This window comes from Podarcis cretensis (genome assembly GCF_951804945.1).
Source record: "Podarcis cretensis genome assembly, chromosome: 1".
NCBI classification, from domain to species: Eukaryota; Metazoa; Chordata; class Lepidosauria; order Squamata; family Lacertidae; genus Podarcis; species Podarcis cretensis.
Genome location: NC_137170.1, coordinates 67,499,864 through 67,526,836, shown reverse-complemented (window position 1 = coordinate 67,526,836; position 26,973 = coordinate 67,499,864). Strand labels below are relative to the sequence as shown.

Here is a 26,973-nt window from a genome sequence, read left to right as displayed (position 1 = left end):
CAATGAATCCTGGGAAGGTGTAGTTTGCTAAAGGGGCTAAGAGTTGCTAGGCCATCCATATTCTGCTCACAGAGCTACAAATTTGCAGAGTTCCCTGGTTAGTGGGATTGACTGACTACTCTGAGGGCTGTTTCTGAAAGTTTTGTCCTTCAACAGCCAGATTGGATTTTGGAAACAGCAGTATGTCTTTGCAAGCATTCATTTGAGAAGATTCAGAAAGCATAAAATTGCCATGAGCTGGTTATAACAACAACAAAAAAGGAAAGGGTGCAAGGTGGCAGTTTCTGCTTCCAACAGAACTAATAAAACAGGTCAGGTGACCAGACCTAAATTGAAGCATGAAGCCAGCCTCTTCCAGCGTGAAGCACCTGTTTGAGCAAGCCCAAAGTCCTGCAGGCAGATTTTGGAAATAACTCCCACTGTAGAAGGGAAAAGTCTGATATAGCACCCACCCTCTGCTGCAGAATATAGAGTAAATAAATTAGTAGAGCACAGTAAATTGGCTTGGTTATGATTTAAAGATTATACAGTGGTACCTCGCAAGACGAATGCCTCGAAAGACAAAAAACTCGCAAAACGAAAGAGTTTTTCATTTTTTGAGTTGCTTCGCAAGATGGATTTCCCTATGGGCTTGCTTGGCAAGACGAAAACATCTTGCAAGTTTGTTTCCTTTTTCTTAAAACCGTGCATTCACTTCGAGGAGCAACTCATAGCACGCGATGTGGTAGCCTTTTTTGAGGTTTTTGAAGACTTGGTGATTTTTGAAGCTTTTCCAAAGTCCGTGCTTTGCAAGACAAAAAAATCGCAAGACGAAAAAACTCGCAGAACGAATTAATTTCATCTTGCGAGGCACCACTGTACAGTTTTTTACTTCATGAAATGTTAAGCCCATTCCCTTTATAGCAGGCACAGGCAAACTCAGCCCTCCAGATGTTTTGAAACTACAATTCCCATCATCCCTGACCACTGGTCCTGTTAGCTAAGGATGATGAGAGTTGTAGTCCCAAAACATCTGGAGGGCCAAGTTTGCCTATGCCTGCTTTATAGCTCTCTCTCTTTGCTAGACAGGTTCTGCATTCCTGATTAGGAATGGAGGAAGAATTCAATTCAGTTCACATTTCAAGGCAAATCCACCTAATTCACACTTTTTGAAACAATATGAGAACCCAAACACAGTCATCCTGTGAAATTTGCACTTTTCCAAATTTTGCAATGCAGTTCTCCAGCCAAGTAATGTGTGCAAAAATATATATGCTACTGTAAGGTGTGCATAAAAATGCATACATCAATGAAAATAGCATACGAAAATTTGCTGTGGCAAAATTGCTGTGCAAAAATGTGTAAATTGTGTACAAGCTTGGGTATATTCAGAGAAATAATTCACACTTCAAATGCTGATAATTTTCCATGAGTACTTAAAAAAAAATCACAAGCTGCTATGGAAATGTAGAGCACTAGATTTAAGATTGGAAAAATGAGAAACTGAGCGAAACTGAAACTGACAGATTTACCTATTCCCACCTCTCTTCTAGTTCATTAAAACCAGGTTCCAGTTTTGTAACTCTCCAGCCATTTCCTTCTAAGGTCTACTTTCTGTTTCCTTAAAGTGACAGGCACAACTTGTATAGGATTAATCTATTTAGAACACTAAAAAACCCATGAATCTTCCAGATTCCACTGTTTCCATGGTGGCGGCAGTAGATGCAGAGCCATCAGGAGGAGCCTCATGAGCCACCAGCAACAGCCTCCTCCACCCCCTCGGCCACCACCCCCTCTATACTTCCCCTCCCTCTATGACCGAACCACACAGAGTACCACCCTTGCTGATTGCAGCCTTTGGAGGAAGCTCTTTGTGCCACTACGAGGAGGGGAAGCAGGGTCAGCTGGGCCTCAGAGACCTCCACCTGGGCTTGGACTCCTCCCACCCGCCAATGAGCGCTGCTGCCCACCCCCCTGGCCAGCTGGTCTGGCCCCTATCCCCTATGAGCCATTGCGCTTCTTCTGTCCTGCTGCTGACAGCACACCCCAGCGTGGAAGTGGGGCACATCAGCAGCAACAGCCAGATGGAGAGATCTGTGAGCTTGGCATCCGCCTGAAGGAGCTGGAGCTGCTGGCACTCACTGGGGATGGCTCAGACCCACAGCAGTGTGAGTAATCCAAAGGCTGAGATCCCAAAGCCTCTTTGTTTTTGTTGTTGTTTAGTCGTTTAGTCGTGTCTGACTCTTCGTGACGCCATGGACCAGAGCACGCCAGGCACTCCTGTCTTCCACTGCCTCCCGCAGTTTGGCCAAACTCATGCTGGTAGCTTCGAGAACACTGTCCAACCATCTCATCCTCTGTTGTCCCCTTCTCCTTGTGCCCTCCATCTTTCCCAACATCAGGGTCTTCTCCAGGGAGTCCTCTTCTCATGAGGTGGCCAAAGTATTGGAGCCTCAGCTTCACGATCTGTCCTTCCAGTGAGCTCTCAGGACTGATTTCCTTAAGAATGGAGAGGTTTAATCTTCTTGCAGTCCATGGGACTCTCAAGAGTCTCCTCCAGCACCATAATTCAAAAGCATCAATTCTTCAGCGATCAGCCTTCTTTATGGTCCAGCTCTCACTTCCATACATCACTACTGGGAAAACCATAGCTTTAACTATACGGACCTTTGTCGGCAAAGTGATGTCTCTGCTTTTTAAGATGCTGTCTAGGTTTGTCATTGCTTTTCTCCCAAGATGCAGGCGTCTTTTAATTTCGTGGCTGTTGTCACCATCTGCAGTGATCATGGAGTCCAAGAAAGTAAAATCTCTCACTGCCTCCATTTCTTCCCCTTCTATTTGCCAGGAGGTGATGGAACCAGTGGCCATAATCTTCCTTTTTTTATGTTGAGCTTCAAACCATATTTTGTACTCTCCTCTTTCATCCTCATTAAAAGGTTCTTTAATTCCTCCTCACTTTCTGCCATCAAGGTTGTGTCATCTGCATATCTGAGGTTGTTGATATTTCTTCCCCACCAAATATCCCTAAGGCTCTCTTGGTCTTGTACCATAATGATTCAGACATGTAGCCTAACCATCCAGCCCAATGTCTTAAATGTAATACACGTGAAAGATTTGGGGACATTGAACATGACATCTTACCCCTGCAATCCAGATTTTGAACTATTATACACCCTTTTCTTTCTTAGGTCCCCCACACACAATAAGCTTAGATAAAGTCACTTATTTGTTCTTTCCCTAAGAGTACTTAAACTTGTTAATCTGAAGTTGTTGTTTTTTTTGAAGTGACAAACAGGGTTTCTCCGTCCCACCCACCCCACCCTTAACAATCTATAATAAATCAGTAAAGAGATATTCCAAATTGGTCCATCCTACAGGAGAACTTGAAAGACCCACTGATAAAAATATATACCAAGTCACTCTTTACACAGACACCTTCTATAGATGCAATTAAATGCCGACATTTTTTTATTGTTATTCTAATAACACATTTAAATGCCCTGAGAAACGTTCAAACTTTCTAATGCATCATCTGAGTGTTTTGGCCAATAGATTGTAGCAGTTTCAAAACTGGTTTTCATTTTGTAAAAGTCCGGTTTGCTAATATGAGAAAATATTTTAGAACCTCTTCCAAGTATTTGTGCAAATGAGCAATAGGCTCACCCCAGAAATATTGATGACCATTTCAGATACCAACCTGGAGGTCTTGCACAAGAAATAGTTTTAAAGGCTTTAACATTAAGATGTGGGTGGTTTGTTGTGGCAAGCAAGCAGCCCAGGTGAGCTGTAGAGGTTTAGTGAGATCTAAGGGGAGAGCCGGAAGGAGGGGTGGCTTTGGTCAAGGGTGTGGATGGAGGTGGGAGTAGATGCGGTTGGTGAGTGATGCAAGCAGGGAACAGCCCCGTGTGTGTCTGTGTGTGGATAAATAGATATGGATGGGCATTTTAAGTCTTGTTTCATTGCTACTATTTACATATATACCCTATTTAGTTTTAATGTTTCTTGTTATTTCTATTTTTATTTTGCAAACCATTTTGACTTCCGGGTTGGCGCCCCCGGCAATGGCGGAGCTCCTCCGATCGGGAGGAACTTGCTCCGTGGAAAGTTGGGTCTGAACCGCCACGGTGAAGGCGGAGACCCATTGAAATCACAGGCGGAAGAAGCTTGTGAACCTGGGATTTGGCTGGCACCTTTTGCGCCTCCCCTACTCGCGGGGAAACCCTGTTTTGGGGATCCGGAGCGACGTGGGGTGAGCGGCGTGGTGCTTTGAATCGACCGCTTCTTTCACGGAGTGAAGCCGCATTGCTGTTGCCGGAGAGCGCTGACTTTTTCTTGTGGACAATTGAATTTTAAACAACAACCAGTGAGTAAAAAGGAAAATTGGATCTTTAAATATCTTAATTTGGCATCGAATGGGGAAGGTTCAAAACAGGAAGTCCGCCTTCCCCTTTTGTAAATAGACTGAAGCAAAGAGCTTACAAGTTAAGGTCTTGGAAAGTCTTATGTAAAGGATTAAACTTCCATCGATTGAAATTATTAGACTCCCCCCCCCTTGGAAGCAGGAGAAGAGGGGGGAAATTTTGGACTGTGTATCCTGCAGGAGAGAGTGATTAAAATTAAATTACCACTGCTCTGAACCTGGGAATGGGCTCCCAGTGATTGACTTTTGGGAGAGTTCATTGACAGCGAAGAGAACGGATGTTGACAGTCAGTTAAATAAGAGAAATATATTGTTTCCATTGTCCGCTTCTGCGTTTAAAAGGGAGGAAAAGTATCTTAGAACCTAAAACTAAGATTCTTTCAAGAATGTATAACTTGCTGTTGAAATGGAATACTCAAGATGAAATGGTTAAATCAGCTATGATTAAATGGGCACAGGACATTGGTCATAACATTATGTTTGCTGACTGGGAAAAGTTGTGGATCACCGGTGTGAAATTTATGGCATGTAATGCCTTAAGAGAGAACATTATGAAAATGATTTATAGGTGGTACATGACCCCAGTCAAGCTTGCAAAAATTTATCACCTGCCTGATAACAAATGTTGGAAATGTAAAGAAACTGAGGGAACATTCTTTCACCTTTGGTGGACATGCCCAAGGGTTAAGGCCTTCTGGGAAATGATATATAATGAACTAAAAAAGGTATTTAAATATACCTTCCCTAAGAAACCAGAGGCCTTCCTTTTGGGCATTGTCGGCCAATTGGTGCCAAAGAAAGATAGAACATTCTTTATGTATGCAACAACTGCAGCAAGAATACTCATTGCAAAGTATTGGAAGACACAAGATTTGCCCACACTGGAAGAATGGCAGATGCAAGTGAAAGACTATATGGAATTGGCAGAAATGACTGGCAGAATCCAAGACCTGGGAGAAGAGTTGGTGGAAGAGGACTGGAAGAAGTTCATGGATTATCTCCGAAAACATTGCAAAATGTTTGAATGTTAAAATGATGTTGGAAATAAAGAGAATTTGGCATCAGTGACATAGTAAAAAGAAATAGGTAAAAACGTTTTAAGAAAAAAGGGTACGATCAGAGTAAAATTATGTCGAAGCTAAATAAATGAAATAAGGGAGAAAGGAAAACCGAAGACATAATTGGTTGAAATGTATAATATTAAATAAGATTGGAAAGAGGGTAAGGAATTGCTGAACTTGACTGGGTAAAGGGGAATGCAGAAAAGGGAGATGTGAGGAAGTCAGGAAAGAGGGCTATGAAGATGATTTTTTAAAAAAATTGCATTTTTATGTTGTTTTTCTGTTATATTTTGTATTGTGTTTGGATGTTTTTGTTCAATTTTTGTTTTATTATGAAAAATTTAATAAATATTTCTTTTAAAAAAGGGGGGAGGAAAAGTATCTGAAAATTGAAACTATCTTTACTTTTTGATCTGTGTTGGAAAAGATTGATACAAGTGGAGACTGTTCCCCTCTAGAGGGAGCTTTTGAAACTGTTACAAGAGTGGAGCTGGGAAATCTCCAGCTGCTTGATAAGAACTGTGAGAACTAGAGATTGACCTTGGATATTCAAGAATGTCAACAGGAGAAGCCTTATGGACTGCATTTTCTAAGATAAGCCACCTGTTGGAACAGCTTCATAAAAAGATGGATGCTATGACTACTAAAATTGACATTTTGGAACCAAAAGTGAGCACCAATACAGAAATTATTCAGGATTTGGCACAGGAATCTATTTCAACAGGAAAAATTGCTGAAAAGGAGAAGGAGAAAGTTGCTGTTGTCGAACCTAAAGTAACACAAGGGGGAGCTTTAGCCTTACAGAGGCAAATTGAGGACTACAAGTTGAGGCCCTTTATGATTGAGACTAGAAAAAGTCAGATTTTGAAGATCGGAGCCTGGCCTGGACTAGAAAAGGAAAGTTGGAAAGATCCCTCTGTGCAGGGATTAACTGACTTTTGGAATATGGACTTGGGTCAGGAGGAGATTGGAGTTCTGGGGGCCTTTGGATTTGGAGGAATTTTGAAACATGCCCTGAAATACTTTATGGATCCTAGCTTTAATTATGGAAATCTGACTGACCTGTCGAGAAGGAATAAAAGTATCATTGGATTGGAGTTTCCCCGAGATCTGCTCTTTAGCATCAAAGAATATGAAGAAGACTGGCAGAAGGGACGTGGAAAAGAGTTAAGAGCCTTGGACATAAGATCTCCAGGTTGATGGACTGTATGGAGTTGACGGAAGTGGCTGGCAGAGTCCGAGACTGGGGAGAGGAGATGGTGGAAGAAGATTGGAAATTTAAAGTCTATATATAGAAATATTGTAAAATTAATGAGTGATAGAAAAATGTTGGAAGGAAATTTTATGGCTTTAGCTGAAATACTATAAGGAGTTAAGCTTAAATAAGTATACTAATTTTAATGGAAATAAGATTAAAAATATGTTAAGGCATTTACATGATAGAAAATAGAGAAAGATGGAAAGGAATTGCTGAAACAATTAATGGAAGTGGAATACAAAGAGGGAGGTGAGAGGAGGTCAATGATACAAGGGAATGAAAGATAGAATATGGAAAAGGTATGATGTATGTTTTTAAATTGTTTTTGTTTGGTTTGGTTTAGTTTATTGTGTTAGTTTAATGTGTTAAGGTTGTGTTTTGTATTGTTTATGTATTGTATTGTTTTTTCTCTTTTTTGTTCTTTTTTTTCTTTTGTCTTCTTTCTTCCTTTTCTTTTTTGTAAGCTTTAAAAGTAATAAATATTATTTTAAAAAAATATATTTTGCAAACCATTTTAAGACACTTTGGTGACAAATACATGATCTGGAAGCATCCCCCAGTCAGAAGCGGAGCACCTTTTTCCTCTTCTTTATTTAGCCCCAGTTTTTATAAAAAAGAGAGAGAAGACTCAGTCAGAACAAAAGAGGGCAGGAAGAAGAAAGCAATCCATTAAAAAAAAAGTTTTTGTCTCATTTTAAGAAATAACATAGAATGTTAAGAAAAGACAAAGAGTACATTCAATTTATGGAGTCTCTCTACCAATGGCCATTGAAATGTATATGTTTATTATTATTTTAACTTTGTTAAAGGCTAGAAGGCCTGTAACTGATCTGGCGGGTGGGGGAAGTATTGGCCCTGTCTGACATTTACTGGGATCTCAATATGAAGAGATTGAAGGGACATTTATACACATGTGGTGGAGTTGTAAGAAAGCCAAAGCATACTGGGAGATGATATACTCAGAATTAAAAAAGATGTTAAAGATCTCATTTCCCAAAAAACCAGAGATGTACTTACTAAATATAGTGGGGGGGGGGGAATACCCAAGAAAGTACTTTGTCTTTTCCTTTATGCAATAACAGTGGCCGGAATAATTTATGCTCAAAGGTAGAAGGACGAAAATAGTTCCACAAAAGTAGAATGTTAGAATAAGCTAATAGAATACACTGAGCTAGCAATGTTAACTGCAAAGATAAGAAATCAGGATGAGTCATATATAAAAGAAGAGTGGGAATACTTTGGCAAAGAAATATAATAATCAGATAAACTTCCAAGTGGGGTTAGATCAGGGGTCAGCAAACCTTTTCAGCAGGGGTCTGTCCCTCAGACCTTGTGGGGGGCCAGACTATATGGGGGGGTGAACAAATTCCTATGCCCAACAAATAACCCAGAGATGCATTTTAAATGAAAGGACACATTCTACTCATGTAAAAACATGCTGATTCCCAGACCGTCCACAGGCTGGATTTAGAAGGCGATTGGACCAGATCCGGCGGAAATGCAGCTTAATAAGGACTAAATAAGACCCCCATGGAGGGATGTGTGTGGAGTTAAATGATGACAATTGTATAATTGATGTACTAAGATATATAAATGCATTATAAAAAGAAACATTTACTAGGATCTCAGAGATGGAGATTAGCATGAAGCCAGTCAAACACTTTGCTCCAGTTTTGGAAGTATACCATTGATCCTTATTACAAGACTTGGTGGGTATCCTTTAACATTTTAGTCTAAGACAGTTTCTCAGCCTGGTAAACGTGTGAAAATGTAGTCTATCCACCAAAGTTCTTACACAAATGAATGAAATGGGGACTGTAAAGACTTTGAGACACTTTAGTCCTGTACTAACTAATATGAAGATAGATAATGACTTTCAGTGCATACGGGTAGAGCAGAAAAAAGCATTATAAAATCTCTTGAATGGAGCCAATACTTACATAAACAAGGAGTGCATGCTTCATGGAATATAGCGATGGACATGCATAGGATCAGATTACTCTGTGTATTTATCTGTGGAGGCAGTGGTTGTGGGGATCACAGGATGCAGGGGCAGATTTAGGGCTGTGTGAGTGGTGCAGACTCTGGGCACTGAGCTGAGTGGATGCTGTCCCAAAGCCAGGTAAGAAAGGTGCTGGGCTTTGGCACACAGGGTGCCAATGTACCCAGCTCCACCACTGCTGGATTGTTTGCATTTCTTTAAGTGAAATAATGCACATCAAAATCTCAGGGTAGGAGAGACCGTAAGATCATTAAGTCCAGGGCCTAAAATTACCTGGCTGCACTGCTGATGTGCTGGTCCAGGGGGGAGGTTACCGTGGGGCGAGGTCCAGGACCTGAGTTGAGGGTCAGCAGACAGTCCTCCACGGGCAAAGCGGGGTCCACAGCGAGAAGCCGGGCAAGGACAGGAACTCTGGGGGAACAGGACTGGATGCTGGCCAAAACAGCTCTTCAACAACGTTGCTCCCACAACCTGGGACTGGGCTGACTGGCCTTTATCTTCTCTGAGGCCAGGGGCGGTCCCGGCCCCCAGGAGACCCGCCTCTCCTGGCCTTAAGGCGAGCACTCCTCCTGGGAGAAACCAGTTCCCTTCGCCTCTCTGCCCTGAGCCTCTGCAGTTCAGGAGAGGCTGAAGGGTTACTGGACCCAGGGGGAGACTCACCTGTAGGCACTGAGTCCTCAACCACCTCCGGAGCCAGAGTGGATTCACCTGGTGCCTGCTCCTGAGGATCCGGCACAGGTGCAGGCACTTCAGAATCCAGGCCCTGTCCCAGCTCAGCCGGCCCTGGAGGCGGGGACTCCTGTGCAGGCTGGGATTCCTCCGGTTCAGCCTCTGAATCGGATTCCCAGGCCATCACAGCTGATAATGACTATTTACTTTATAGTAATATTTATATTTTATTGAAGTGATTTCAATTAAAAGAAATAAAGTGATACACAAAAAAGAAGGAAAGGTGAGGGGTAGAGAAAAAAGAACAACAGATACATAAAAAGTGTGCGCGCGCACACGCACGCACACAAAAATGCAATATATGATATTCCCATACATTCTTATATATATTTATATATATTTACACATAGTGCTGGACTATTATCCATGAGATCCAGGTCCAAATCCCTACTGGGCCATGAAGGTTGTAGCTTAATATCAGTACATCAAAGGTCAGTATTAATCAGGAGTCATGTGCTTGGATTTTACATTCTTTTCTCAAAGGACTGCGCATTTGCCTTTGTGGTTGATGACTAACATGTGTCATGTTCCATCCCTGTTTCTAGATAAGCTTCTGAAGGCACTGAAAGATGAAAAGACGCAAGATGTTATGACAGGACTGACTCTGAAGAAACATTTGCCGGCATCATGAGGGCTATTTACGTCTAGCCTCACCTTCTTCTAATGGACTCATTTGTATTATGCATGCTTCTAATGACTCTTCCTTTTTAACCCTACACTGCTGAAGTGGAAATTTCCAACTTATTCTTCAATTAGCATTTTGTACATTTCCCCAATACTAATATACATTTCAAATACAGAGTTTCAAGTCTGCAATTTTTCAACAGATAACTGAATGTGTGCTGTTGACATCGACACCAACATCCTGTTTATTTCAGATCTCTGCGCCATTCATGACAGTGTCATGGACTGGCTGGACACAGAGGAATGGTGGGAGGCACCAGCTTGGGAACTCCCAAGGGTAGAAGGCTCAGAGCCAGGGAGTGGTGGTGGGACAACAAGGAGTGGTCAGAGGGAGACGACTGGGGGGAGGAGGAGGAGGTGCCTGAAGCTGAAGAGGTTATAGGGTTTAGTGAGTAGGAAGAGGCTGTGACAGAGAGCAGCCCAGAATCAGAGGCAGAGCACAGGCAGGCTACTGAAGAAGCCATGGAGTCTCCCCCTCCTGCTGCAACCAGCTCCCCTCCTTCACTGGTTTCCTAGGACCCAAAGAGGTATGAAGGGTGGAACAAAGACAGTAATGGTGGAGAAGTCTCAGGTTCCTTGGGAAGGACCTGGAGGAGGAGGAGACTTAGAGAGCTGTAGGAAGGCAGGGACCTTCAGTCCTCACAACTGCTCCATTGGGGCAAGACCAACTGGGAAGAGTTGCTGTGCTCACTAGGCCTGAGCTGTTTTGTTTCTTTGAATAAAGAGTTAATTTCACTGGCACCTTGTGAGTTATTGCTGACCTGTCCCTGACACCCACCTCAACGGTATGCAGTGCAGTTCTACGTATAAAAGAAAAGGCTCCAGTTCCTCCTGTCTTATGTATCCTCTCCACTGTAATCAAATCTTCTTTGGAGAGCCGGTGTGGAGTAGTGGTTAGAGTGCTAGACTTGGACGTGGGAGATCAGTGTTCTAATCCCCACTTGGCTGTTAAGCCCACTGGTGACTTTGGGCCAGTCATTGTTTCTCAGCCTAACCTACCTCACAGGATTGTTGTGAGGGTATTAATGGAGAGGAGAAGAAGTGAGCTCTTTTGAGAAGAAATGCACTAAAAGCAATAATAGCAATAATAAACAAAAACCACATAATTTCTATGCAATTGGTTGTGGGGAGAGGAGTGAGTGATATGGCAGAGATGGTGCATGTCTCACTCACTGCTGCCTCCTCCTCAGAAGTAAGCCCTATTCACTGCAAAGGGACTTCCCCCCAGGTAAAAGAGTTCCACAGCACAAGGAGGGGTGCCAGAAATGAACAACAGAGGAAGCAGGAAGAAGTTGAGGCATGCAGGAGTGAGGGAAATGTGACCTGCTTATGAGGAGTAAAAAGCATGGGAAATAACAAGGCAAGGCAGGCATAGTGATATGCCAAAGACATGTTCAGGGGAAAGCATATCAGAAAAACTTTTGGGTTGGGAGAAAAGTTGCGTTTTGCTACAGGACATCTGAAATGTGAGCAGATGAGGGAACTCTCACCCCAAAATGCAGGAACAGGCAGCGTTGGAAGTGAGATTTTGGGTAGTGCCGATGGGGCCATGGAGAATTCTCATTTTTAAAGATGTATTTTATCCACTAGATGGCAGTATGCAACAATATTTATACATTTGGAATTTTTTACAATACTTTTTAACCAGGTGAGATGGCCTGTTCTAACCTTTCCTCTATTCATGAAACATTTCAAATCAACAGCTTATATTCCACATCACCTCTTTTGCTGGCAACAAAACAATCTGCCAAACAGCTGTAATCTGACACTTTAGGATTGATCAGCTGCAGAAATGCCACTGAAAATAGTTTTAACATGCCTGAGGATCTGCACGACAGGATGTAACCCAACAGCTGCAATACGTACCAGAGGGTTTTTCACACTGCTGTCTTCATCTTGGAATTGAGTCTAGAAGGTGGCCTTATGGCTTGCAACATCTGGTCTAATTTTTGACTAATTTTTAGTCTTTATTGTTATTTTTTTATTATATATATTTTTTTACTTTACCTCTTCTCCCCATCCCATGCTTTGTATTTGGTGAAGAATTCTGCATGACTCAAGAGCTTGCCAATATTTTGTGAAATTTCAGCTGGTCCTCATAAAAGGTATTGCCCAACTGTGGATTTTGTTGTTTAAAAACTGCTTGCCAAAGGGAGGGGAGGCATTACAGGACAACGATATAGAACATTTCTTCCTTCCATCTCCTCCCCAATTACTTGCCCTGCTCAGGACAAACATCCTAAACACCAACCTTTGGCAGGGAAAGATTCCTCTGCTGAAGATGCTGGGCCCCATTTGCACTACACATGTAAAACAGTGTCATACCACTTTAAACAGGTATAGCTTCCCCCAAAGAATGCTGCAAAGTTAAATGTGCTGAGAGTTGTTATAAGGCCCCTCTTCCCCTTGGAGAGCTACAATTCCTAGAGTGGTTAACAATCAACCCTTATTCCCAGGAAATTCTGGAAATTGTAGCTGTCTGGGAGGAATGGGGTGTCCTAGCAACTCTCAGCAACCTTAAAAAACCACAGTTCCTAGAATTCTCTAGGGGAAGCTATAACTTTTTGTATTATAAGTGGTATGATACCACTTTAAATGTGTAGTGTAGATGGGGCAACACTGGGATAGTACGCAGTACTGGGCTATGCAGGCAAATAGTCTTACGTGATAGAAGGCAGCTTCCTACATTCCTCAGGTGCTCAGCACATGAAATTTTGCATCCTTGACCAGGAGCATCAGGTGTGGCAGGGCAGAGCTACCCTCCTGGCAGCTGCATTGCTGCAATTTATGTGGGTGCGGCAAGGACAGGGGCAAGGTCAGGGCTGTGGAGACTCACTGGTGCATCTAGGCACCTCTAACCCTTGTCACCACCCTGGCCACATAAGCTGCAGAAACACAGGAGTTAAGAGACTGGCTTCATCTCCACCACACCAACCATTAGTGGAGTGAGGTTCTGGAATGGAGGCTAGGATTCTGTCATGAAGAAGCAATGGCTACTTCACTGTTTCTAATGGAGTCAAAGGTTTTTAATGAGAGCCAAACAAGTATACAGGATTGGAATTGTGTGTCTGGGTAGGGTTGCTGAAACACACACACACACACACACACACACACACGGGGAGAGAGAGAGAGACATATTAGCAGATGCCTCACATAAGGACATAAGAAGAGCAGTGACCAGAAGGCCAGCAAAATTAGTTCCTACTGAATGGTTCTCATATGAGACAAGAAGACACAGATATTCTCTGTTCCCTAATATGAAGCTGAGAGCTTCTGAACAGAGCCCTGCAGACACACCTTTCTTATAATCCAGTTAAACCACTCATTCCAAAACACAGCAGGGTAGGAGTAACTGAGCAACTCGGACAAAGCCCGTTGTTGTTGTTGTTAACAACAAGGAGGCACAGGGAGGCATTTAAAGCACCCGTTGTCTGTGGCTCAGCTTGCATGGGAGAAAATGGTTGGCAGTCTCCACTATGAAAATGGCAGGGCTTCATTGTTGCCTTAATTGCTGCCTTCACTGGGAAGATGAAGAGAATTAAAGAGCACAGTAGAGGCCTATGTTCAGGGAGCTGCACCCCAAGCATATGTCTATATTATTCACTTAGAAAAAATTATAAACCACCTAACCAGGAAGAATCTCCAGGCACTGTAACGTGTTATAAAACAATTGTCAACAAGGAAAATAAGTAAAATTTAAAATCCAAATACACCATACTAAATTGTGTGTCTAGGTAGGGTCGTTGAAACATATTTTCCTTTTCTGTTTTGAAGGTGTTTAGTGTAAGAGCGTAAGAGCCCTGCTGAATCAGGCCCAGGGCACCCTGTTTTCACAGTAGCCAAGCAGATTATTACAGGAAGGCTGCAAGCAGGACCTGAGTACAACAACACTCTTTCTACCTGTGATTCGTAGCAATCGGTATTCAAAGGAATAGTGTCTCCGACAATGGAGGGAGAAGACACACATTGCAGCCACTGATAGCATTGTCCTATGTGATACCTAAAGCAGCAAAACCAGGGTGTGTGCCTAATATAAATCAGGGTGAAGGGAGGAAGAGCCCTTTGCCAGGTCTTGCATAGCCAGGGTTGCATAATACAGAGGAAAACAAGGAACAGAAAATATACTAGTGGGCTGATGAGATTCCCCAGATGAACCTCCAAGGCTTTCTTGCCCGTCCCTACTTTAGAGAGAAAATTTCACATAACAACCGGGGACAAGGGCACCAATTCCTATCCCACATTTTTCAATTATGCTTGTCAGAGTGTAATTGTCAGGTACAATTTATCCTCATGCTGGAATGCATTCTTCTAAATTGACCCATCTATCTAAAGTGTAATCAGAGAAACACCATTTAGAGAAAGATTGAGCTTGTAGACATTTTTTTTTTTAATAGCAACATTCTGCATGCTTTCTTTTCAGGATTCTTAACCATTCAGTCTTTTTTAAAAAAAAAATAAATAAATCTCTACAGTGTATCACCCTGGCAGACATCTCAGAGTGGAGATACAATAGCCTCCGGCACAGAGTGTCTACAGTGATATTCATGTCCTCCCTCCCCAGAATGCATCAAATTCTTCCACTTCAGAAATCCAACACTGTTTTGGCTTCTCAGTGATGGGAACAGTTAGATACAGAAACCATTTAGAGACAAGGAAGTGTTTGAGGTTTATTTTGTTACAAGAGAAATATGTTAGCTTCCTAATCAGTTTGTTCTAGTGATCCTACTCATGTTAAATTAAACCTAAAACCAAACATAAACCTGTGTCTGTGTGTGTGTGTTTAAATGGAAGTATGGATTATCAAGTTTATAAAAAAAAAACCACCTTTATGTTTGACACTACCTCTGTTCACACTAAGAAAGTACATGTGATAAATTGAACTTCTGTTTCCTTGTGACTTTAACTCTTCATTTAAAGGGGAAATAACACTGATTTATTTGAGAATAATAAATATATTACAACCAAAAGGTTTAAAAGTGACAAGCAACCAGTGGCCCTCCAGATATTACTGGACCACAACTCCCATCATTCCCAGTGGCCAAGCTGTTTGGGGATGACAGGAGTTGGAGCTCAAAGGTATCTGGAAGATCAGAGGTTCCCCATCTGAACTTAAGAGTTAAACGAGTGCAGCTGTTCTTCCACTCTCCATAGTGACAGGAAAAACTGGTGTGTGCCAGTGTACCCTGTCTCTTTTGGAATACATTCACCTATGTCAGCTAGAGCATGCTGTGAATTTTAACGAAATTATGAATTCACTTCTACATAAGTGAAAGCGTGTGCCCAGGGCAGATTAACCAGTGCTTGTGAGCTTATGAATTCCTCCCCACAAAAGCAGTTTTGCAGCATTTAAAGGGATTCTGGTTGGTTTGGTGATTGAAATTAATGATCGTTACAAACAGCTCTTTGAAGGATTAAAAGAAAGGACAGCCCACCCAACAGAAGTAGGGTAAAGGAAGACCAATGACACAATCCATTGTGGAATCTCTTCTAAGTTCCCAATATGTTCTGAAAGCAGGAGGGGGGGAATGTGCTTGAATTCTTTTTGAAAAGCAATCTATATGCACTCTTGGAGAAGCAAGCCTAAAAGTAAGTCTGAAATAATAATAGTGGGATCCTGGAGGCCAGGCACCTTAAAGTCCCAGGCTACGTATCCTCAAGTTCAGAAAAAGTTCAGAGCAGAGTGAAATGCACTTAAGGATTTATTAGTATTTATTAGTATTACCATGCTGTTGCAGTAGTTTCATAATAAATGTATGTGATTTCATTGCACTGCCTGAAGTACACTTCAGTAGGTATGGTGTTCTGTTCAGAAAAGGAATGTTATTTGATTGTACCCAGGCAAGGGAGCGGAACCAGAATAAATGTATAATACTTTTGCATGAGGCATATATTTCTATTTGTTATGTTGCAAGGCTCAAAATTATTTTCTGCAAGAGCCTGTCAGAGATGCTGAAACACACACACACACACACACACACAGAGAGAGAGAGAGAGAGAGAGAGAGAGAGAGAGAGAGAGAGAGAGAGAGAGAGAGAGTTAAAACTCTGAAACACGCACTTGGTTCTCTGTAGCTTTGAGATTCCGAAAAGGTACTGACCCTGAGTGTCCAATAGCCAGAATAGTCAGAGAGCCTAGTGACCACATCAGAAAGAATGCATATACAACTTCATAAAGAAAGGACACACACACAACAAGGTGTATAGTCCTGGATATGTCATATTTGAAAGTATTGTAAGGCTGTAAAATGACAAAGTATTATTTCCTGCAAAGGGGACTGTGAGGGGAAAATACAATGACTGCATGCTGCTGTCTGAGGTAAAATTGCAGACTGAGGATTTATACAGAATATGGTTATATGTGGGTGTTTGCTGAACAGACCAGATGATGCTGTGAGCAGCCGAAGAGACCCAAGAGCTGCTGAGATTCCTATGAAAGTGAATGGCATGTGAAGAATCAATCAGCAGTCCTGAGGTAAACCTAGGTGTGCCAGCAGTGCTGAGGAGATCTTGCCCAGCTGGTAAAAGAGAAATTCTGGAGAGACGCTTAAACCTATAAACACCCCAAAGAGGCGATTGGGCAAAGAATCAGGGTATATCGGCTGTTCAAGATGTCAGCAAGGATTTCTGATTCCCATCTGCTCAACAAGAGCAACAACAAAAACCTGTAGTCTGATGCAGCACCCTGATGTACCTCATCTCTGAGCATTGCTGTTCCCCAGCTGTAAAATGGAACTTTATAAATTCTGTTATAATTTGCTGTTTCTTAAAACTGCAAGTACAATTGTCTCCATGCTCTACTAATCACTTCTCTCCAAGTTTCAATATTCTACATCTGCAAAGTATTAGTATTAAATTAGTTGCTTTTAACCAGATCTTTGTGTAGCTATCTAACCCTGGTCTGCAGTAACTCAGATGTAGATTTGTACTTATTTAAGTAAGTTAACCCAGAATCACTGCATGCAGTCGGTAGCTGGTTTTGCCCCATAAGCCACCATTTTGTACCTATTTCCAGTTGGTGGAATGATCCCACAAGCCTGAAGTTGTCCATTGCTGAAATAGTCTAAAGGGTTGGCGGATCTGGGCTGCCAAGGCATAGCGAGTGGCCCACCAGTCCATGGCAAAATTGGGCACCTCTTCAGTGTTGTCATTTCTCCATTCCAGTGCTAGCAGAGAGAAACTTAACTCCTAAAGATTGTGTATTACCAACTCATCTAGCTGTGAATGGAATGCTGAAAATTGGTGAGCCTGCTATGAAGGAAGTGTTTGGTTTAGCTGGCATTTAAAATTCATAGGTGGCCTAAATCTCAAATATCCCCTTCTTAAGCAAGGCATTCAATGAGTATTGACCATGCATGAAAGGAGGAAGCAGATTAGCGCAACCCACCTCAAACCTGTTTCAGCACTGAAATGGCTTCTGTCACCTTGGTTCATGATCTTCATAATGATAGAGACTTGGAGCTGGACAACGTGGCCTTGTTTACTCTCTCACAGTGACATTCAGTATCATCAACCATGGCATCCTCCTAGAGCAACTCAGGACTGCCTCTCTCCATCTAAACCTACCCAGACCCTGAGATCATAATTGAAGGCCCTTCTTCATGTGCTTCTTCTATGAGAGGTCTGGAGGGTGGCAAAACAGAACAGGGCTTTTCTGCAGTGGCTTCTCTGTGGAATGCTCTCCTCAGGCAGGTCCACCTGGTGCCTTCATTATTCATTTAGGTGCCAGGCAAAAACCGTTCCTCTTCAACCAGGCCTTTGCCCGGTTATTATCTTATAACCCTTTCAAATGTGTTTATGGTGGGGGTATTGCTTTGTGGGTTTTTTGTTCTTGTTTTCATCATGTATTTTGTGCTTTTATATTGTACTTTTAAGTTGTGAACCGCCCTGAGAACTGCGAGTAAAGGGAGGTATACAAGTTTAATAAATAATATAAACTGAGGGCTTGGAGTTGGAGGCACAGTCATGCAGGGGTTCCACTCCTACCTGCATTTCCGGCCATTTTCAGAGAGTAACACTAGAGGACTCCTGCTCAGCCCTATGGCAGTTATGAGGTTCAACCTTGTCGTCCCCCATCCCTGCCAATGTTTAATGCAGCTTATGTTTTTAAATCGGACAGAAGCTGGTTTCAGGGGAAATGCACCAAACAGCACTACCAAACTCCAGGATAGATGTGGATTGTGGCTAATGTCATGTGTCCATGGCGTCAAACACCAGCAATGGGAGTGCACTGGAGCCAGAATAAATGGCAATGTGTACGCAGCCTTAGAGTCCAAGATGAATTTGTGTTACAAACATGAAGCACCATTCAAGTGGTAGCTGACTTATATTGACTGGCAAACATGTCTCTAGTATGCATGGAATCCATATATTGCTGTCAGAGTTCTTAAAAGATCACTGGTTCAAATATGTCAATATATCTACCGTTAGCCTTGCAGCAATTTTCAACCAATAAAGCTCACAACCTTTAGACACCTATCATTAACAGTTATTGTGCATATAAAGTTAGGGGGGTTTTGTGTACACTTATCTTGCTTAAACAATATATTCAGTCATTTTGGAGTAAATAAAGTTGCATGTAAAAGCATTTAGTGGTTAGCAAAAGTCATTTTCAAAAACATCCCAAGGAAAAATACGCTTTCAAAGGAGGTTTTCTACAGTATTACATGCAGCCGCCTATGCTTGCAATATGAATGTCTTTGCACGGGGATGATCTCTAATTGAAAAACTGTGTTGCAACTATTGCCATACAAAACGTTTAATATATATCAAATTATTTATACACCATATTTTGACTCCATGATTGCATTGTGCTCACAGATACCGTATGTTAAGAGTATCCTCTTTCCAGCAATGTCCCCTTTAGTCTTGAAACAATTATCCTGCTTTCAACTTCTACAAATTACACAAACATGTTACCAACAAAATGAATTGCTTATTGAATAAGGATATTATGACAACTGTATCTACGAAGTATGCACAGAGGGCAGGTTTATAAAATACTTACTTAGATAATTAAATTGTAAATGATACAATTTAAAATATGTATTGCTTGAATGAATTAGGATTCATCAGTATTTCCCTATGACAAAATATATTAGCCAGAAACCAGTGCAAAATTATGTGTCCCATTGACTTAGGTAAGTATAGCTCCATACTGGATTAGGACTATTTAAGTGAATAGCAAGTTTCTTTTTAATAATGACTTCAAAAAGTTATCACATAATCCACTTTTCAATCTCTGTCTTGCAGAGGCCTCAGGAATGAAATTAAATTTAGGACAAGAGGCCAAACGGCTTAAAACCCTGAAGGAATTTATACTTAAGCACCTTGCATGGCTGATATTCAAGATTCTAAAATGTAAGACTCCTGCAAGCCTTCTAATTTGGTTAGTTTAAAGTATGTTTTCAAACAAATAAATTTACATTCTCAACTAAGTAAAACTGAAATTATTAGTATGATTCAAAACCTAATGTAGGATTTGATTAGTACTAAATTGAGCTATTTTCAAAATAAAATTAAGAATCCACTACAGAGGTGTTTAGTTCTGTTTAACTGAAATATTAAATAGTTGGTATTAAATTACAAACAAGCAGCCCTCAATCTGGGATTATGTTCCTTCTTACCTCATGCTGCCTGCCTCACCCACTCCCAGGAGAGGCTGAAGCAGAAAAGTCCTAGGGTGTTAGCAGCACCAAAGGAACATACCATCAAGCCAGTGTGTCAGAAATTCACCTACATTAATCAGGATTCAGTTGTCCTTCCTTCAAGTAGATGGAACAGTGATGTCAGAAATTCACCTACATTAATCAGGATTCAGTTGCCCTATTTTTCATACCCACTGTTGACTACATTTTTGGAACAAACAACAATTGAATACACACAATGTGAATGTATTGCAATGATACAATTAGTTTTGATTGGCTGATAAATTAAAATATCATTTTTATTAGACTTAAACTTATGGGTGACTAAGTTTCTTTGGTTCTTCAATACAGTTGTCTCACTAGCCTATGTATATATCACTCAGTTGATTTTAAAATTATTTTTGCTGGTAATTTATGGTTATTTAATTTCTTTTGTAGGTTGATCATTTCTATAAATATACACTAACTATTTATTTACATGATGATTACAAAAATACAATTTTATTTATATGCAATTTATTGAAATAACAAGAAAACAATGACACCAAAAGGTTCTGCGATTACTAGGACCTTTGGCAAGGACTTATTATATATCATGCTCCACACTTGGAAATATATTTTTCATATTTAATGTGTTTGCTTAAAAATTCTGTGCTTTACTTTAAACTGTTTCTGTTTGTTTGTTTGTTTGTTTGTTTGTTTGTTTTGTTTTGTTTGTTTCTCTGCAGTAGTAAAGACCAAAGAAACTCACCGGTGGGGGGGGGGACAAAATTAGCTGATCGGAGGACAAAGTTGAGGCTGAATAAATTAATAGGCTCAAGGGAATGTTTACTCTGGTAGACATCAATACACGCAGTATGATACCCCATAGGCAATTTCTATTTGCCCTAAAGTTAAATTATAAATTAAGGAACTAAAATGTGTGTGTTTTTTGTAACAGTCCACCATTTTTATTTTTATTTTGCAGCTGCCCAAGGTGAACCAGCAAAGTTTCATTCTGCTATTTTGAGGCTGTGTTTTCATGACAGTGCAATAGAACAATGAATGACTTCCAGAACTTACAGCCCTGGGTTTGGCAAAACATCACTTCCCACACTGCCCCTCCTAGCAGGGATGGAGAACCTGCAGCACAGCTGAGACTGTTTGACTGCAGCTCCCATCCTCCCTAACCACTGGCTATGCTGGCTGGGGCAGACAGGGGAGTTAAGAATTCAACAACATCTGGGAGGGCTGCAAGTTCCCACCCCTGATTCACAGAACACTGCTTTGTCTCATAGATTTGTTTACTTATTTACACTTTAAGAAAAGACTGTAGTCAACCCCCAAAGATATGGTGATTCCTTAAGTTTGCGTAGTCACTGGTTGAGTGTAATCAGAGTCAGTCTGTTAGGCTGCTTCTGGCATCACTTCACTGGACATCATTGTTTACAAGAGAAGGACAGAGCTCTGTGTGAAACAAGAGGGTTGTGTCTTTTTAAAATAAAAAAAGCAGGTGTATTCATTATTCCAGACTGAGACAGACTCAAGGTTCTCAAATTTACCATTTCCGCCATGTGTTCAGAATGAAAACCTTTTTGAATGTAGGGCACATTCAAAGAATTTGTTTTCACTGGGAGGTTCCAGGGAGCATTTCTGTTTTCTTTCCCATTTCACAGTGAAGAGATACAGAGCACTGAAAACAATTCTGTGCAACTCAACAGTAACATTACACCAGCTCTTTAGACACCATTTATGCTAGCGTGTCTCTTTACTGTTTTTTTCCTCTTTGTCGGTTTTGGATTATGAGCAACGATTGTGACTTTTGGGATATTTACAAAGGACTCTTCACATCAGATTTGTACGGTTTAAATGTGGTCTCTAGGCAGAGCTGAGCTCTATTGCTTTGTTGACATCAGTCTTTTTGATACTGCATCAGCTGAACTACAAATATATGAATATATGGCCCTTAGTTTTCATATTATTACTATGGTTTTTTCTGAATAAAAAAGTTTACTTTTTTTACATGCACAAGTTGCTACAGAATCATCTATATTTGTGCTTCCCAAGCTCTTAACGTAATGTAATATTAGACAGGCAGATGGTTGAAATAATGTCTCCAACAACGAAGGCTTCATGGAACAAGAGGTATGTGACAGACAGTTGCATATCATAAATATAATACATCAATATTTTACAACGGTAGCCTGGGAACACCTGCATTATAGGTAGAGAACTGATCGTCAGACTGACTGCTCTATTTACTCACTTTTCTTTTTAATCCAGTGTTGATTGTTTCAGAATAGAAAAAAATGGCATTGCTTTGGCACAAGCCACAAGAAGTCTGAATTAACAGCTAGAGGGCCTGCAAGTGATGTGATGCAAACTTTCACTGCAAGAAGCCATCAGACCTGAAATTCAAACATGTCTGTTTGTTTCTTGGCTAGCTTAGCAACTTCTTCTCTTATTGCCTTCACCAGAGCAGCTGTGGAAAGGTTGTTGAGTGGGCTATCCAATGGGTAATTTTCTGTTAGGCTCTGTTGAGAAGCAGCAGAAGGCGGCAGTGGGACTTGTTCCAGGCCAGAGTGCATATTTGCTGGTTGACTGTATTGACGAGGAAGTCTTGAAGGAGAGTGGTTGTGTTGGTAGCGTGGCCGTGAATAAGCTTCTATGTAGCCAGGAAGCGGGACCTAAAGAAGATATTAATTAGACAAATAAATTGCCCTAAGGTTTGCTCTTAAACACAAGACATAATTTGTGCAAAAGTTGCATGAGGAAAGAGGCTACTTGTGGGCGCAGTCAGAAAAATAGCTATGTATTTACAAAAGCAATTTCTGAGTGGAAATTATTGCATGGATTATTTGCAACAATTTTGTGAGTTGCCCAACCTGCTCCATTTCCAAGAACCATTTCATGGTAGCAAACTATTATTTATTTATAAAACTTTAATGGCACATAATGTAATACAAAACTCTAGGAGAAAGCCTCAAACTATGCACCTGCTTCCTCAGAGGGAGTGTAACCCAATCTAGATCCCAATCCCAGATCTGGGAACTGCCCATCCATAGAGTCTCCATATTATCTGGATTCAGTCACAATTTATTAACCTCATCCAGCTCACCAGCTTAGGACACACACACACAGCTATTCCTGATTCACATGCTATACAGAAATAGTGGTGGTATACTGGCGGCATATATTAAATAGCATTGGGGTCAAAATCAAGCCTTGTGGCACACTACAGATCAACTGCTGAGAAAAAAGGCACAGTCTCCCAATACTACTTTCTGGAATCAGTCCTGGAAGTAGGAGCAAAACCACTGCAAACAATTCACAAAGGCAGTCTAGGATAATACTGCCATTAACATATTAAAAGCTGCTGAGAGATTCGGGATATTCAACATTCTTCCATTACCCTCCCAAAATGCAACCAAGTCTGATTCTGTTCCCCAAACCATACCTAAAACCAGGCTGGAATGGGTCAAAATACTCAGTTTTATCCAAGAACATTTATACACAGGTGTATTGGTGGCCAGGGGTAGTTGGCATATACTTGTGGGCCCAGGTTTTTTTTTGGGGGGGTAGGACTAGCTGCCCAACTTCCTACTTCAAAACGATGGAAACCACCCCCTCAGACAACAAAACAATTGTCCCCCTTTGTACTGGCAGGGCTGTGGGGGGAAGGGATCTTAATGGGACATATGGTGGAATTCTGCCAAAGTTCATAAATTTTGGAAGCGATTACAGAAATCAGTATACTTATAGGGGAAAGGGCAATTCTAGACTCTAAACCCTGTATTTTCTCTATTTTTGACAAAGGTAATGAGAAACTTAGGTGTAAAGAGTTACTTTTCTATCTTCTGGTAGCCACTCAAACAGGGATACTATACCCGGTTCAAGAAAGATATGTTAATTGCTATCTCACAGATATTGACTTTTAATACTTGAGTGGTTAGGGATGACACTGATTTCACCTCTATTTGGAGGGTAATTTTTTAAAAATATATGACTTCACAATCACATGGGTCACAAATCCCTTCAAAATGTGATTTTATTTGGCGGCATCTATAAACAGGCAAGTGCATTTTCTTCTTTTCTGTTTCCTTTGTTGTGCAATGTAAGTTGTGTTATTATGCACCGTTTATAATTTTATATTTGTATCATTTTCATTCATTCCTGCATGATATTTTGCTTTTGACTTTATTATCAAGAGCGCTTGGCGTTGAACTTATATTATTTTGCTGTTAATGTTTGTTTTCTCTTTGTGTGCATTATCTAATTCTGTTGTTCAATATATTTATTTAAGGATGTTTTAATCTGAAAAGCGGTCTACTCTTCCATCTAAGGCCAGATCCCCCTGACTCCAGAGATCAGCAGACAAAAGTGGCTTTTCTGTGGTATTGTGTCAATTACTACTGAGTTTACTCATATGATGTCTACTTTATCCTCTTTGAGGAACCCATTCAAAACCATTTTATTGTCCTGAGCTTTTAATAGCAGGGGCATTGTTTTCTCCTGTCTGCTATTTTAATGTTTTATTGCTATTTATTGTTGCTTTTGCAGTTTTATGATCCAATGTGGCTTTATTGCCATTTTAAATTTTAATTGTTGTGGATTTCTGTTTTGATATTGAACTTGTAATTCATTCCTTTAATTTGTTTGTTTTTATTATTCTTCTTGGATGACTTGAATAACAAAGTATAAATACTTAAAAAATATGTTTACTTCTCAATTTTAATAGCTTTATAGAAATATGAGTGGGAACACACCAAATTGCTCATCGTTCCCCAAACCATAGTGTACTGGTAGTGGGTTGCCCATCAATAAAGATCCTGATGGATTTACAGTAAAGGCACATTTATCTTCTCTCAATAATTTAAACTGCATGGAGAAGTTTCAAATCCAGTATTGGACTCTGTTGATTCATTGCCTCCAAGGCTGTCAAATATTAAATCCTGGAGTGATTTAATACCTCCAATGTGTTTCCATAATATTTTAATAATCTTAGCAATCTTACAATGGTCTAAATTGGAAGGTTCCAGGCCAAGCTAGCAATCTAATCTACAGTACTGATTACAAGGTGCCAACATAATGTTTTATACAGAATTTGCAAACTGGAACTTCCTTATCAATCTGAATCTGTACCAACAATCTTTCATTCTGTGTGCACCCTATGTGGCTCTATCTCTTAATTAGACAAGTACTCTCTGAATCGCTGAATAAACGATTCTCAGGCTTGAAATTGTCAGTACTATATATTCTATCATATCTTATAAAAGCATATTCCCAGACATTATAACAACACCTTATATCCAGTACCAAGAAAGAAACAGTCCAGATTTGATAAATTTACTTCTAAAACACCTGTTAGATGCTGAGTCTTTTTGCCACCCAGTTGCTTACTCGTATTTATGAACTGCAAGGCCCTTATCTTCATCTATGTGAGGCATAAAACTAAAATCTATGAAGTACCAAGATGCAAGTGACAATAAAATTCAGTCAAAGCAAAGCACATTTGCTTATAAAACTGTGTTATGGGATACATTTAACAAAGAGAGGTTTCAGAACAAAACACTAGAGGTCAGTATTTCGCCAGTTTCAGCCCATACAGTGCTTTACAATGATACTTCTGAGATAAGTACCACAAAAATGCAAACTGTTTTGTCCACCAAATGCTTCTTTGTATCTTCTCATGAGGTGGTACTATCACTAGACAGAAGCCCTTGAATGTATGTAATGGCTGTTTTACTAAGGGAGATACTTTTAAAAAAATTAGAAAAACTGTCTGCTTTAATACTTGAAAATCCTGCATTTAGGCAGTGGAAGTTCCTGGAATCTTCCCATTTCCTTCAAGACCCCTCTTAATTTTATTTTCAAAAAATCTATCCTGCCTATCTCATGATGTTCAAGATAACTTGAACTCAAATACACAAATAAACTGCAACTTCTCTCATTTGGTTCCCCATAGTTTCTAAAAAGAAAAGGTATTATGTGGTTAAAAAACCAACCCTATAATTATCGCATAAAACTTGTCTCAAGCAAATGTCTATTTTGTCATACACTTGACAGGAATCCAGTATGGGAACTACATGATTTTCTTCATAGGTATGAAGTAAACTGATCCCATATGAAGCAGTCAAAAAAGTAGCATGATCTTTAGTTTTCTCCTCACAGTGATAACAACTCCAAAACCTGTTAACCAGGCCCAGCAGTTTCACTTTCACCAGTCACACTCTGAGTTTGTCAGGGAGTACAGATCTTCCCTTCAACAGAATGTACCATTTTCTTCAAAATGAACTAAATCTCACTTAGCAATTGCTTCTTAACACATCAAAATAGAAAAATCCCAATTTATAGTCAATTTAAATGTATCTTTGCCTATCACTCAGGGTGAGCTGAACAAAAATGGCTTTGGTAACAAAAATCCTGTCAGACCAGAATTTAAAAAGAGAGTTACCAACTGCATCCCCAGTGACAACAATTTCGGATGGGAGAGATGTAGATGGAAACCGAATACTCTGTGAACATTTTACTCATGCAGAGCATGCTGTCTTTTGCGGAGAGCAACATATTGCTAACACAAATCACCCTTAGCGTTCTGGTTTGCACTGTCTTCATACACTCACTGCCAACAGCTTGGGAAATTATCTGCAAGTCCCATCTTGGCTCAAAGGTATGGTGGATATCAGGCTGTGGTTAACAGCTCAGAGGAATTCTTGACAAATGAGCTAAATCAAAGCAGACCATATAACAAATGAGATGTGGCTCTATGTCATCTCTTTCCTATTGATTTCCTGCCCTGAAGGCCCTGGTGCCTTATTCTTTGTATGGCACTCATAGCTCTTAAGAGAGTTAGGTTGTGGCTCAGGTAGAGAATCTGCTTTGCACACAGAAGGCCTCAAGTTCAATCCCCACAATCTCCAGGTAGCTCTGGGAGATTCTCAGATAGCCTCTGACGGTCAGTATAGTGAGCTAGAATGGGGCAATGGTCTGGCTCAGTGGAAAGGCAGCCTCCAATGTTCCTAGAAAATAACCTCTGCTTGGCCACACAGGACAATTTGCACCAACTGTGTAGAGAGCAAGGTGCTGCTTTTAGTTCAGAAAGAGGTATAAAACAGAATCAAGGACTTCAGTGAAGAGAATTTACTACTGTTGCATGCTAAGATCATTCTTTAATCTTTCCTATTCTCTTTAGGCCAGTGCAAAATAGGCAACCAGTAG

The 26,973-nt window shown here is 40.6% G+C and overlaps 2 protein-coding genes across 5 annotated transcripts in view; one reads left to right on the top strand and one right to left on the bottom strand.

Moving 5' to 3' along the window:
• The first annotated feature begins 1,694 nt into the window (after nt 1-1,694).
• On the top strand, nt 1,695-10,248 carry LOC307215145 (uncharacterized protein C11orf91 homolog). The gene is made up of 2 exons (XM_079974286.1): nt 1,695-2,147; nt 9,995-10,248. Exons 1-2 carry the CDS (start codon nt 1,727-1,729, stop codon nt 10,078-10,080), a joined length of 507 nt encoding a protein of 168 aa, XP_079830412.1. The 5' UTR covers nt 1,695-1,726; the 3' UTR covers nt 10,081-10,248.
• Nucleotides 10,249-21,265: 11,017 nt separating this feature from the next.
• The window catches only part of KIAA1549L (KIAA1549 like), a 144,055-nt gene continuing 138,347 nt past the window's right edge, over nt 21,266-26,973 (bottom strand). For all 4 annotated transcript variants that reach the window (XM_079977128.1, XM_079977129.1, XM_079977130.1 and 1 more), the window contains one exon: nt 21,266-22,442. In XM_079977128.1, coding sequence (XP_079833254.1) covers nt 22,158-22,442 — 285 coding nt within the window. In that variant the 3' untranslated portion in view covers nt 21,266-22,157. The remainder of the gene's footprint in view (nt 22,443-26,973) is intronic.

Coding starts and splice junctions, on each gene's coding strand:
- LOC307215145 (XM_079974286.1), top strand. CDS start 1,727: ATGAGCCACCAGCAACAGCCTCCTCCACCCCCTCGGCCACCACCCCCT. Junction 2,148..9,994: donor TGGCTCAGACCCACAGCAGT/GTGAGTAATCCA, acceptor CCCTGTTTCTAG/ATAAGCTTCTGAAGGCACTG.